The 12,588-nt window shown below is 38.9% G+C and overlaps 1 protein-coding gene across 3 annotated transcripts in view; it reads right to left on the minus strand.

The window, feature by feature from the left end:
- ADAM22 (ADAM metallopeptidase domain 22) overlaps positions 1 to 12,588 on the minus strand; it is a 129,926-nt gene that overhangs the window by 10,847 nt on the left and 106,491 nt on the right. Inside the window, exons 27-30 of one of the 3 annotated variants that reach the window (XM_041408699.1) lie at positions 11,023 to 11,130; positions 8,057 to 8,157; positions 7,422 to 7,488; positions 2,345 to 2,431 (exon numbers count right to left, since the gene is read on the minus strand). In XM_041408699.1, the coding sequence (XP_041264633.1) occupies positions 2,345 to 2,431; positions 7,422 to 7,488; positions 8,057 to 8,157; positions 11,023 to 11,130 (363 nt within the window). The remainder of the gene's footprint in view (positions 1 to 2,344; positions 2,432 to 7,421; positions 7,489 to 8,056; positions 8,158 to 11,022; positions 11,131 to 12,588) is intronic. The other 2 variants (XM_041408700.1, XM_041408701.1) reach the window with 2 other exon arrangements.

Here is a 12,588-nt window from a genome sequence, read left to right on the forward strand (position 1 = left end):
GCCTTCGATAATGTATCTGCAGAATACTTCCCCATTATTACCTCATTTAATTAGGACAATACAGATTTCTAAATTTATTCTAGTTGCTCTCTGATTTCTAAGGGTTACTGCTGCAGGCAGTGATTAGTAAGCTTCTGTGGTGCAAAAAATTTGATTTATGTTTCATCTCTGCTGATACACAGTCTTTAAAACTCACATGGGTCAGCTTAATTCTCATCTATATGCCAAAAATGCTTGGTTTATCTCAAATACAATTAGAAATGTGACTCATTCAGTGTAACAGTTGAATACCCTCAGGGACAGGGCACACTCCCATCAATTTAATCTAGTTACTAAATAAAAATATACTGATACTAAAAAAATGAAAATCAAATTATGAGTATGCAAACAGATTTTAACTTTGTTTAACTAAACCATTTAAAATAACCGGTGTTAAAATAGCACTATCTTCATATTCCATCAATGTGCTTCTTCATGGCTACCACAGGGCTTCTGATACAAAAAACCTGAAAGACAGCTATGGGGTTATGTTATGGTGGGCAGCTCTTGACCTTGCCTGAACAATAAAGGTCAAGAGGCTATTTTTAGAAAAGGTTTTGGTAATAAAACACACCTCACCTCCTGTGTGAGTTTGCCTAATTTCAGCTTCCAGTTACCTTTGGTCATTATCAGTCTTAGTTTGCCAATCTAAAGGACCTCCCACACACAGAGATTCTGCTCCATATGCAGTGATGCGGACTTCATGGTCAGGTAAGTGTTCAGCTGCTCCCTTAAACTGAACAGCCTGAGGCTCTCCAGTCCTTTCTATGTTTTTTTCGGGGCTTAGATCTCCCCAGTCCTAGAACATGCTTGCTGAACTGCAAACACCAGACCTGGACCCTGTATCCCAGTGCTGAAGTAACCAGACTCACAATACTCCCTGCCGGAATGTCCGGGTACCAAGAGACTTGTCTGATACCGGCTGGCACAATCAAAACAACCTCCTGTAAGCCCTGGATTCTTGCATTGGGGATCTCTTATCCCTTTGCAGGACTGAGATCAGGGCTAACAAGCCAAAGTTGACTCATTTTTCCTATTTGTTCACTGGAAACCTTTCCTGCAGCTTGCTCCATCTGTGATTTATGAGGTGTTGAAAACTAACAGAAATGTTTTTTTAAAAGTAACAATTTTATGGTGTTTTAAGACTTCGGGACATTTTTAGTTCTAAAATGACAAAATTCCTACCCTGCCATTTAATGTCTGCCAGTGTTACTATTGGAATAAAAGTGTTTCATTAGTACCCTGTGATAAAACTCCCATCACATTTTTTTTTTCTGAAATGCACACTCTACACATTTAGTGTATGTTTCTGCCCTGTTGCACTATTATTAGGTCTATTTGTATGGCAAAATTATTAAGATTCTATTTACTTGTTCTTACCATCCTTCACTGTTTTGGCTGAAGATTTTGCTTATTCTTTTGATTTGTGTTTCTGTAACTATCTTCATTTTTGATATGTCATCTTACATGTGTCAGCTTCCTGGATTTTGTTCTTGCTTTATGTAATTTGTCATAAATTGGCTTCCATTCTCTCCTATGCTGGGCCATTTTTTCAGCTGATGCACAGATCTGTCTCAGCTGTGGGACTGTGTCTTTTGGGAATATACTGCAACATTCTCAGTCTCTTGATTCATGTCCAACAGGGGCCCAGCCTCATGTATGCTTTTTCTCTGCAACTTGGAATGTATCAGACAATGCACACTTTTCCCTTTCAAAAACAACTTATATTTTTGGTTGAACCCTACCTCACTTGTAACAGATTAATTAGCAGTTTGACAATTAGAGCACAGAGTATATTCTCATAAATTTAGTTTTCCAATTACAATATATAAATTATTTTGTTGCAGGCTGAGGGGAAAATGCCACTACTTTTTAATCCTTTTTCATTTAAATTTTAGTATGCACTATATAAGACAGTAGGTAGAGTCAATGTGTTATGAAACCACTTGCTTCAGTAAATTAACATTCTATTTAAGTTAATACTATTTTATTAGTGATAAATATGTCTCATGCCCATAAAACACTATTTGGCATAAAATGATGAGAAAGCTACTACAAGCTATAGATGATGGTGGGAACGCATGCACTACAAACACCCTTTTCAATGGCTTCATTAAAACATTCAGAAAAAGAATTGTAAATTGCACATGAAGCCAAAAACAGACATCAAAATGCAGCAAAAGAAGAGGGGCCCTTTGCACCTAAGTAACTTGTATTGATTTATACAAGATAGGAGTCCCAAGATATTTGTATATGCTGGAACAGCTCTAAAAAATGAGAATTATAGAATTAATTTACAAAATACCTAAAGTATGGTCCTTCTGTGTTTTTATTCACATCTTCTACCCACTTAGCTACATTATATTCTCTTTTGAACCATGGGTTTAAATACCTGCAGAAAGCAATGGAAGGAACAGAGAAAGCAGAAGAACAAGAATAGAAAATCTGAGAACACACAGCACAAGCTTAGCAAGGATGTCTTCATCCCCAAAATGCAAGTGAATATGGCAAATAAATCAGTATGGATTTGGGTGAGGACTAGGCAATGTGTACAACTGCATGAGAAAATCTGACCTACAACAAGACTCATATGTTTGATTAATCTGGAAACTCTTTGGGATACATCATTCATTTAATGCCTTAAGGGTAAAATTCACTCCTATGCAGAGGGCCAGCATTAAGCTCATGGTTTGAACTCCCTCATCATCTCAAAATAAGGATGAAGGGGCATTTTGACTTCAATCATGACATTTGCTTACCAAAGACACACTTTTGCACCCATCTAGATAAATTGCAAGATAATGCCTAAGAGACCACAGAATCTTGGGCTTGACCCTTTTTACAGGAATGAATTTCAGCCTCATCGTTTTAAAAGGTTTGAGGTTTTTGCCACTATAGTGACAATTTTTACACTTACAGGCAAACAACCCTCTGATTTTCAAAGTTCATTTAATGGAGTTTGGCTTTAATGGAGGTAGGCTGCAGAATTATCTCATGTTTTACAGAAGCAGTATTAACACCAAAACCACATTTTTTTAGGAAGAAAAGTCTGAGTTGTATACTCATATTAGTTACAGGAAAATTATGAAATAAAGATAATGTGTAATTATCTGACAACAAATTACCAAGGGAGAAGAAAACTTTTTTGTAACAAATTTTTCCCAATAACAAGATAAGCAAATTCCTCCCTTTCTGTCATGTCATCAAAAAAAAGGAGATGCAGAAAACAGGAGTCTGCCTGGACCAATTTAAAGTTTGTTCTTGTTACATATGAACAGCAACAATCAAATGATTATTTGTGATCACCATTTTTATACAACAGAAACTAGCACAATGAAATAGGAAACAAATTTTAACCAAGGAAAATTGGAAAGAAAATTTTTCTTTAAGTTATTTTTGATACTTCTGGTCCAGTTCTTGCCACCCTTATTTATGGGAGTGACTCCAATGACCTCACACATGGGAACAGGCCTTGCAAGTTATTGCTCAGATGAATAAAAGTTGGGCCAAATCATGTCATTCAACCCCCTCCATATTTCAAACAACGATGACAACAAAAGCAGCAGCACTTTTTCAACTTCTTTTGCTCCTTTTTTGCTCTGGAACGTCTCCTCCCCGCCCCGCGCAAGCACAGCCACAGCTCTCAGAAAGTACTCGCCCTCAGCCACAAGTGCTTCTCAGTAGCTTCCTCAGCTCGCTTATCTATCAGGAATTGGGAGTGCTTTATGCTTTCCAGCTTGGTGTCTTAGAGAAAGAAAACATCAAAAGCAGTAGCGCAGCAAACCAGGCGAGCCACAAGTGAAGCAAGAGGCTGATGCCAGCGTCACCAGGAACTAATAAACTTCTGCTTTAGCTTTAATTGTAATTTTCTTGCACTCGCTGCAATACTTTAAACTTGCATTTTTTTCATCTGAAAGGGTCTTTTGGTAACCATGAAACACTCCCAATCTGGCTTCCTGTATTGGAAAACAGTGTAAGGTGCTATCAAAGCATGCAATTGTTGCACAACCATGTTGCAGGGTTTCCTGGGTCTGGGTGTATTACAGACCATCATTCACTACCTCAATCCATCTGTTACAAAAAGGTTAAACTGAAGTTACTGCAGACCACTACATGATACCACTGAAAAGCCCTCAGGCTGATCTTTCTGGCCACATGTTCATTAGCAATGACCAGAAACCACATTTCCTTTGGGTGAGAAATTCTGCTTTGAAACAAGGTGTCCTTACGCATAAGCCTAGAGCTAGACGGACAGCTCGATTCGGCTCGTAGCGCAACATGCAACAAGGCAAAAGACCTGGGCTCAAGAGTACTCATACTCCTCAGGCTGGCGAGGAGGAAGGGTAGCTAGCGCTGCATCAGCAGGAGCACCTCCAAGCAGTCACGGTGTTTTGCCACAGTGAAACTATTGGATACTAGGGAAGGGACTTTTCACAGGACAAAATGGCAGCCCAGAGTGCAGGGGCAGGTGAGACTGACCTGTGATCCTGACTCCCTGTTTGGGGGTGGTCGGAACCCCCTGGGCTTATGCCTTGGGCAGGGATTTGGTGGGCGAGAGAAAGCCCAGGCTCAGATGCATGGGTTACCCGGCTGCAAAAAGACAATATATAATAGAAAGTCTAAACCAAAGACGTTCGTACCAGTTATAACAACGAGGAAGACAAATGCTTATAGGAAAAGCAGTGCAAATTAACAAAGGTCCAAATTGCTATCTGTTTTGGGACCTGTTTTAACACAAGCTCCCAATTAAACTGTCAACTTATTCAGAAAACTCTCATAATTCCTGGATAATTCTAATTGATTTTAATAGAGAACTATTTATCAGGGCATTTCATCAGCCATGTTTCTGAAAAGCATTTGGCTTGTTGGCATTCCTTCCACATGTAATGAACCATCTGCCTTTAATAAAGAATAATTATTTGTTATCAAACATCCAAAACCAATTAAAAATGTCTCAAAATATCTTTAGCAGTCTCCTCAGAGCTCTATGCTTAGCATAAGCCTTGTTCATGTATGCTAGCAGCAAGGGTCGCACAAAGGTGTGAGCAGGACATTTTTCAGGAGCTGCCCAAAGTGTTTGCAACTCCCTGTCAGTGCTGCTCATGAAGGCTGCAGACTTCAAACCTTGCTCAGTCCTTAAGATATTTTGTTTAAATTATTAATGGCACATTTCTATTTGATTCTTTGCTGTATACAAAAAAAACCCTGTGCATAATGTGTGCAGTTACTGCAGACCCATGCATACAAGTATATTTGTAGGCAACCACACCAGTGTGCTCCTGCTTAAAAAAATTGAATTCTGCACAAGGTATGGCATTAATAAACACAATTTTATAATGGTTAACTACAGTCTGCTTATTACAGGAGACCAATACTGTTATCCTTTTTCTTCCACATCAACAAGTATGCTTTATTGGACTCCTAAGGGTCACACAAGCTGACTTTCTAAATACTGTTTCAGAACAGATTCAATATTCTGTATTTTCCAGACAAGGTAGAAAGGTAAATTGGTCTGGGAAAAGCCTCCATGTATTCTCCAGCATCCTCAAAGCAGCTGGTGTTGCTTTTTTTTTTTCCTAAATGACTAAATGCTGGTCACAGTTAGATCATTCTAAGTCCATTTTCCCTCCTTGCAAAACAAGCTGTCCCTCTAACCAGAGACATAATTGCTGTCTAATAGCCCTGGCAGTTCTCTCCATTCCCCACTGAACTGACACAGCATGAGGATCATTCAGTGGGAGCTCTCTCTCCAGCTGGTGACAGGACTGCCAAGGAGACTCGGACAAGCCATTCAGGTCTGTGCAGTCCAGGACAGACCCAATAAGGGGAAAGAGTATTTTCCTGCCTGGCAGGCCTCTCCCAGGAGCACAGACACTGTGCTTCATCCCTGAAAGGTTGCTGCATGGCCCTTGGGAAGTACAAGCCTCCTCCCTCTAGCATCAGGGCTGCTGCTGGGTTGAGACACGACCATAACAAGCAGCAAGAAGGAAAGCAGAGAATTAGGTGGAAATTCAGGGGCACCTTTAAAAGAGAAACAAATATACAGGGAAAAATATTTCCAACTCACAATATCTCTCTCTACCTGCTTATTTAATGCTCCAAAGTTCTCAGAGCAAATCTCATTTGCATTTTTGGCAGATTAGCCAGGCTAATTTTGATTTTATCAAACTATCTCATGCAAGGAGAAAAGAAAACAAGCAAAATAACATTTCAGAGTTTATCAGCACAAAGAGCACAGAGACTCTTGAGATAAACTCCTCCAAGGGCTAAAATTTCTGATTCCATGATGCCATTTTGACCATGCAATGTTATAATTGCAATGTGCATCGAAGTATTGTTTCTGTAATTTGTAATATAGGGTTTTCTCTAGGAACCCTTTTTGAGCCTACTCACCTCAAGACAGTGCACTGTAGATGATAGAAAAGTTTCAGAACAAACTCAAAATCCCCAAACCAAAGAAAATGGGGCCCAGGGAGCAGTTAGCATTATTAGCTTACAGCAGGGTTGGTATCAAGCCCATTTGCCCATCAAGGTGCAAAGTTAGTAGTCATGATATGGGGAAGGACACTGTCACTGCCATCAATGTCAAAGAAGGGGCCATTCATGTGGGTGTAAGTGCTGTAAGAGCAGGCCAGTGCTTTTGACAAGCCCAGAGCTTTCCAGCCATTCACCACTCATTCACAAGAGGGGCCTGAACCAACAGGCTTAAGTACATAAGAAAGGCTCTTCCTGTGTGGGAAGCATTGCGCACATGGGCTCTTTAGGAAATGTAATCAATAAATCAATAAGCCAGCAACTCTCAGCTGTAGTGGAAAAGTCTGGGGATCTGTCACTTGGTAGAGACTTTAATTACCCATTTATACCAACGCTTAGTCAAGACTGGCTGTTTCAGGCTTACAATGGCAAACTTCAAGGTACTCTCAAAGCAGACAGATATCTCTCCTAAAACCTCCAGGAAGGTATGCAGAGATACAAATCTCTAACTCTGCAATGGCTCAACCCAAGGTGAAGACAAGGGTAGGAAACAGTCAGGTTATCAGAAACTCAGTATTGAACCAGGATACACTCAGCAATGGCAGTTTACTGTAGACAAAAGCCTGCAGTGATGGTGCAGGCTGCCACCATCATTGGGAATTGCTATGGGAACGACTGTGAGGAAGCCTACATAAAAAAAGAAAATTAATAGTTAATTTTTAAAGAATACATCAAAAGAGGTTGAAATACATTAGCCAAACAATTTACCAGGATTATCAGTCAGCAATCAGAATGGGCCACAGAGCAAAAACGCAGCTGTCTACTTTTCAGTACTCTTAATTTCCATCTACAAAAAACAAATATGAAAACTCTACTTTTTGGCTTTGCTTTTTTAAATTCAGACTTACTCAGTTGAATTAGACCGTGGCCTAAATCTTTTGCCTCTGACTTTCTTTCTGTTTCCTCCTATATTACCTGAAAGAAATCAAAGGACAAAGACAGTAAAACAACTTGAAACTCACCTGCCCCATGCCAAACTGTATATTCTTTTTGCATCCATAGCAAAAGATCTGCTACCTTTAACTTTAAACCATTAACCTTAATTTTAACCATTTAAATCTCACAGGTCTGTTCCTCTTGAATTATCTCAGACACTTAGGTTAGCTTTCTCTACTTTTTGCTGCAACTGCACAGAGGAAATGTATTATTTCAGCTGTTATTTGATGAAATCACTACACTTCAAGAAAAACACTTAACACTGCCTGACAAAATCACATAAGCTGTCAATAGTGAATAGATTTCTTTCTCTTTTTCATCTTAGCTCACACTGGAGGGAGAAATTAAGTGTAATGTCTTTGTGACAAAGCACTGTGCAAAAAAGGCACTTACGTAGGGTGCTGCTAAATCCTAATTCCAAGTTAATAACAATTAGCACAATTTTAAGGAGTCATACTGCTGTCCTTAGATCAGCTAACCTTTCAGCAGAGCAGCAGTGGTCCAGAGGCTGGTTTCCACTCTGGCCAGCACAGTGGTTCACACTTACCTTGCCAAGAATTACTCCTAGGCCTCCCATTTTCACAAATGTCTGAAATATGTTTTGTGTCTGGGATCCTTTCACTCCAGGAATGAGATAATCCATTTGACCTGGAATAGGAGGGCTCAGATGCGGTTATTGTTAAGGGTATTGGCTCACATCAATGTTAGCTCAGTGGTTTGGTCACATTCCCGAGGCCAGTGACAAAACACAGCCTAAGGTCTGTCTGCACTAGCAGAGCATCCAGGATTTCTGATTAAACTCTGCAGTTACACCTTGCAGCTGTCCCTGCAGTGGTTCCATGAGCCCACATTCAAGGGCAGGCATCAGCACTGCTTTCTCACTCTTCTGCTGTGGAATGCACAAACACCGGCGCACACCAGATTTCCTTTGGATTTGCAGCTCTGCCTCAGTTCCTAGATGGAAGATGCCCTTACTACTGTGCTCATTTCGAGGCTTTTTCATCTCACAGTCAAGCACATCCCACCTGCCCACTCCCTTCTTATACTGCTGCAGGAAAGCCAGGACGACTTCCCTCAACCCACTGCTACCAGTCTCAGGGGCTCAGGAGTTTGTGACGAGCATCCTCCCACCCAGAGCTGGTAGTGCCAGGGGAGAGGTAACTCTGCATTATTTTTGCTAATTTTGAATGCTTATATTTTATCAGCTGCAGTATATACTTCTAATGCTAAACTCAAAGCCAAAAATAGTCTTTTTATCTAGGTGCTTGGTGCAAACTGTTTTTTCTTTCCTCCTGCATTCCTTTTAAGAGCCAGAGATGTATGTGGCGATGTCCAACATGTGGGGTTTTGCAACAGGCTGCCTCTTGTTGAACTAGAGCTGCTGTCAGCTGTTTGCCATGAGATTTACAATTACTTCCAAAAGAGAAGAGGAAGTTGAAAAATCCACAATAGATGACTTACATATTACAAAGTCTTGCTTAAAGGAACTATTTTTGTAGTTTTTAAGTCTGGTACTCGCATTTTTCAGTCTCTGCTTTCCTTGGGGGCATCTGAGAGATGCTCTTCAGTTTTCAGAAGCTCAGGCTAATCACGGTCACACTGAAGTGAGCCAAGGGTTTCAGTAATTCAAACTTAATCACATCATGAAAGGTCTGAGAAACAACAGATCCACTGACAGATTTTCAAACACTTCCTCCTCCTCTTCAAGGTCACTTTCAGGTTCAGGAATGTCTTGCTATATCATGGTTTTGGTGTTTGCTATTTCATAATAGCAAGAGTTATCATAAAGTTATGTCTTAATCCTTGAACATCCTCTGAATACCAGCTAACATTCTGTAGTGCTTTCCAGCATGGAGAAGCCCAGGCAGCTGATGGCCCAGACACTCTAACATCTCCCAAGAGATGCCATCCATACCAGCACACAGAGCAAATCAAAACCAGCTTGGAAGGTAGGAGGTAGCACTCTGGGAATTCAAATGGAAGGACTATGTCAGCTGTATCACAATGTTAATGGAATATTTGTCAGACTTACTTTTCCAGACTTGACAGTGGCACAACATACCTGAACTGGTGGTGGGAACAACAAAACTCTCTAGTACAGACAGACCTTAGAAACCATTAGCTTTTTGGAACAAATAATAAAGAGAGACACATGAAATAAATGAAGTATGAAAAGAAACACAGATACTGCATGAAAGAAGAAACACATTAAATTACAGTATTTAAAAATAACTTTTTTTTAAACTGGTATTTAGACCTGATAGACAAAGCTATGAAAACTTGCTTTCCCAAGACTTTCAAAATTTGAACCAATTTAAAATAGATTCTCTAACACAAACAGTGCATCATTTAAGATTAATGCTTGCTTTCTGAAAAAAATCAACCCATACATCTAAAAAGCTGAATTTAAAAATTAGAGATAATTAAGTAATCACTACTGGAGTTTTCCTAATAAGATAGTCATTAGAATAAACTGAATGAAGTTGTATATAAGATCAAGCAAATAGCAAAATAGCAAATGTCACCACATATGTGCCCCATCCATACATTTCTCTTTAAATGAAATAATAGCAAAGAAAATGGCTTCATCAACTGCACAGTTGTAGGCTGCTTAGTGGGACAAGACTTGAGAATTGCAGTTTTCCTGTGAAGCAGTTCATGACTGTCAGTTCCTCTAGGATGCAGTGCTTCTCACAAATTCTTTTATAGTGCTAGCTGGAGATTTTCATATAAAGAATCTTTTACTGCAGAGGAACAGTGAGCATTGTGATCTTAGCAATTACAAATGGCTCTCAACACTTTTAAATGAATCTTCCCTTTTAAAATGTTGAGTTTTTTAGGCAACTGGAATAATAAAGGAATTAGTGCAATCTGATCTAGGGCAAAACCTAATTCTCTCTAATTTAATAACAGCAAACAGAAAACTGCAGAAAGTCTTTGTAGAATTATTTTCTAAGATAACACTTAGTGACCATTTAGTATGCTAGTCTAGTAAGTGAATAAAATGCAATCACTATCATCTTTAATATGAGACAGCAGAAATCTAAGTCAACACACTGGATTAATGACACTGACAAATAAAGATATAAAAATAACATTTATATTTAACATTTTATGTTATAACTATTATTGAAGAAAGACAATGTTCCTTTTCTTTGATTACATGACACTGATTAAAAAAGTTTTTGGCATTTTGTTTCTTTTTTTTTTTTTTAGCCAGTAATTATTATTACAGTCTACTTGAAATGAATTCTCAAGCAGGGATATTATGAAAATTTTATTAAACAAAAATTGGTTTACAATGCAAAATTTTTTTTATGGCCTAATCATACTAATTAACAACTAGGACATAGGAGAAAAATCAGTAATCAAAGCAAAAAGGATGCTATTTCAAACATTCCACAAAGAAAGAAGAAAGAGTCAAACCTGCTGCAAAACAATGAAATGTTCTGACTAATGGAATAATGGGTGATGGAACAGGTAGAAATCTGAAAATGCGACAGAAAAGCAGACCTCTTCTTAGAACTAGATGCAGAGTTTGTGCTGACTCCAGGAGGCATGTCGCTATAAAAAGAGTCGGCCTCTCCCGGCTTTTTTACATAATCTCCCTGGGGTATTTGTCTGAAGTGTAATAAACATTGTAGAGTCAGAAAACATGACAGGAACTAGAATGCACACAAACATGCATGAACATTAGTTTAAAAGAAAGAGGCAAGGATAGCAATCCTTGAGAAAACCTGTTAACCACACACAATAAAGCTATTAATAAATAATTCAACCATCTGAGAGAAAACTCCCACACACTTCTGTTATGAGCAGAAGAGTGGATTATGTGGTTTTGGAAAGAGAAAACAAGGAAAAATGTTAACTCTGACCACAATTTTCAAAGTGAACAGTTAGTGATTCCTGAGACACTGGATAACCAGTCCAGACATTTCAAATAGCCCATCATGCTGGTTGCAAAAAGCACCAGTACTGAGCCTAAGCTGAATACATGCCTGCATCAAAGAGGAGCTCAGGAACAGTGAATGTTTTTTTCCCTACTGAGGTAAATGCTTACCATTTAACTTTTGTGATCATGATAGAATTCAAGAGTAACAACCTGTTGAGCTGCTTAAATCTCAGGAGGATAAAAACCTCCAGTTTTTCAACTGAATTCTTGTGTAAGGGAACTAATACCAGTGTCAGAAATTCTCAGCTACTCCTGGTTACCACAGTAGTAGACTCAATCTGCCAAGACACACAACAGTAATGTAATAATTTATCCTTTTCCAGAACTAGAATCTCAGTTATGGTACAAAAAAAAAAAGATAAAACTATCTGTGTATTAGAAAGTTCTAATCAAGCTATGCAAAGTTTTTGCAGATTCGTTGCCAGCAGAGAATACCTGCCATGCAAATATTCCAGTTATAGTTCCACCAGGTTTAAAAATCCTCCTAAGTACAAGTAGTTACTTTGACAGTTGACTATTTCATAATACCAGCATCAGTATTTATTCAACCTCACACTTTCCAAGATATTTTTGCTACAGCCTGCTCCTATCAAGATGCACACTTATCAGGTTGATTCATATTCAGATTGTGTCCAACTACAGAACTAAACTGGGACCTCTCCATTCCATATCTGGATTTCTAATGCTTCTGAGCTATGTAAAGTATCCAACTATATGGCACATAAATCATTGGTGCAATGCAGTACTTCCACTCTCCATCTTCTAACACCTCTGGAGTTTCAGTTCTTGTCCCATTCCTCAGCTGGCACATGGGTATGCAGCTCACTCCCCAGGGTTCCTCTAGCAAACTGCTCTCTTGCTACTCCATCAGATATAACTTCTCCCATGTAGCTGTGTCCTTTAAAGCCACACTGTTCCATCTGGCAGAATCCTTGCTAATTAGCTCCATTTACCACTTTCAGTTTACTTGTTTTACCTGCTTATTAGTACCAAGTATAATCCTTATACCATGTTAAAAAATATTATAATATCTTGTTTTCATTGTTTTTTAAAGAGTAATTTTTGGTGGGGTTTTTTTCCTTTTTTTTTTTTCAAGGGACTTTCTGGACAATCTGGTGGGTATGTTT

This window comes from Onychostruthus taczanowskii, unplaced genomic scaffold, assembly GCF_017590055.1.
Source record: "Onychostruthus taczanowskii isolate IOZ18803 unplaced genomic scaffold, ASM1759005v1 scaffold3, whole genome shotgun sequence".
NCBI classification, from domain to species: Eukaryota; Metazoa; Chordata; class Aves; order Passeriformes; family Passeridae; genus Onychostruthus; species Onychostruthus taczanowskii.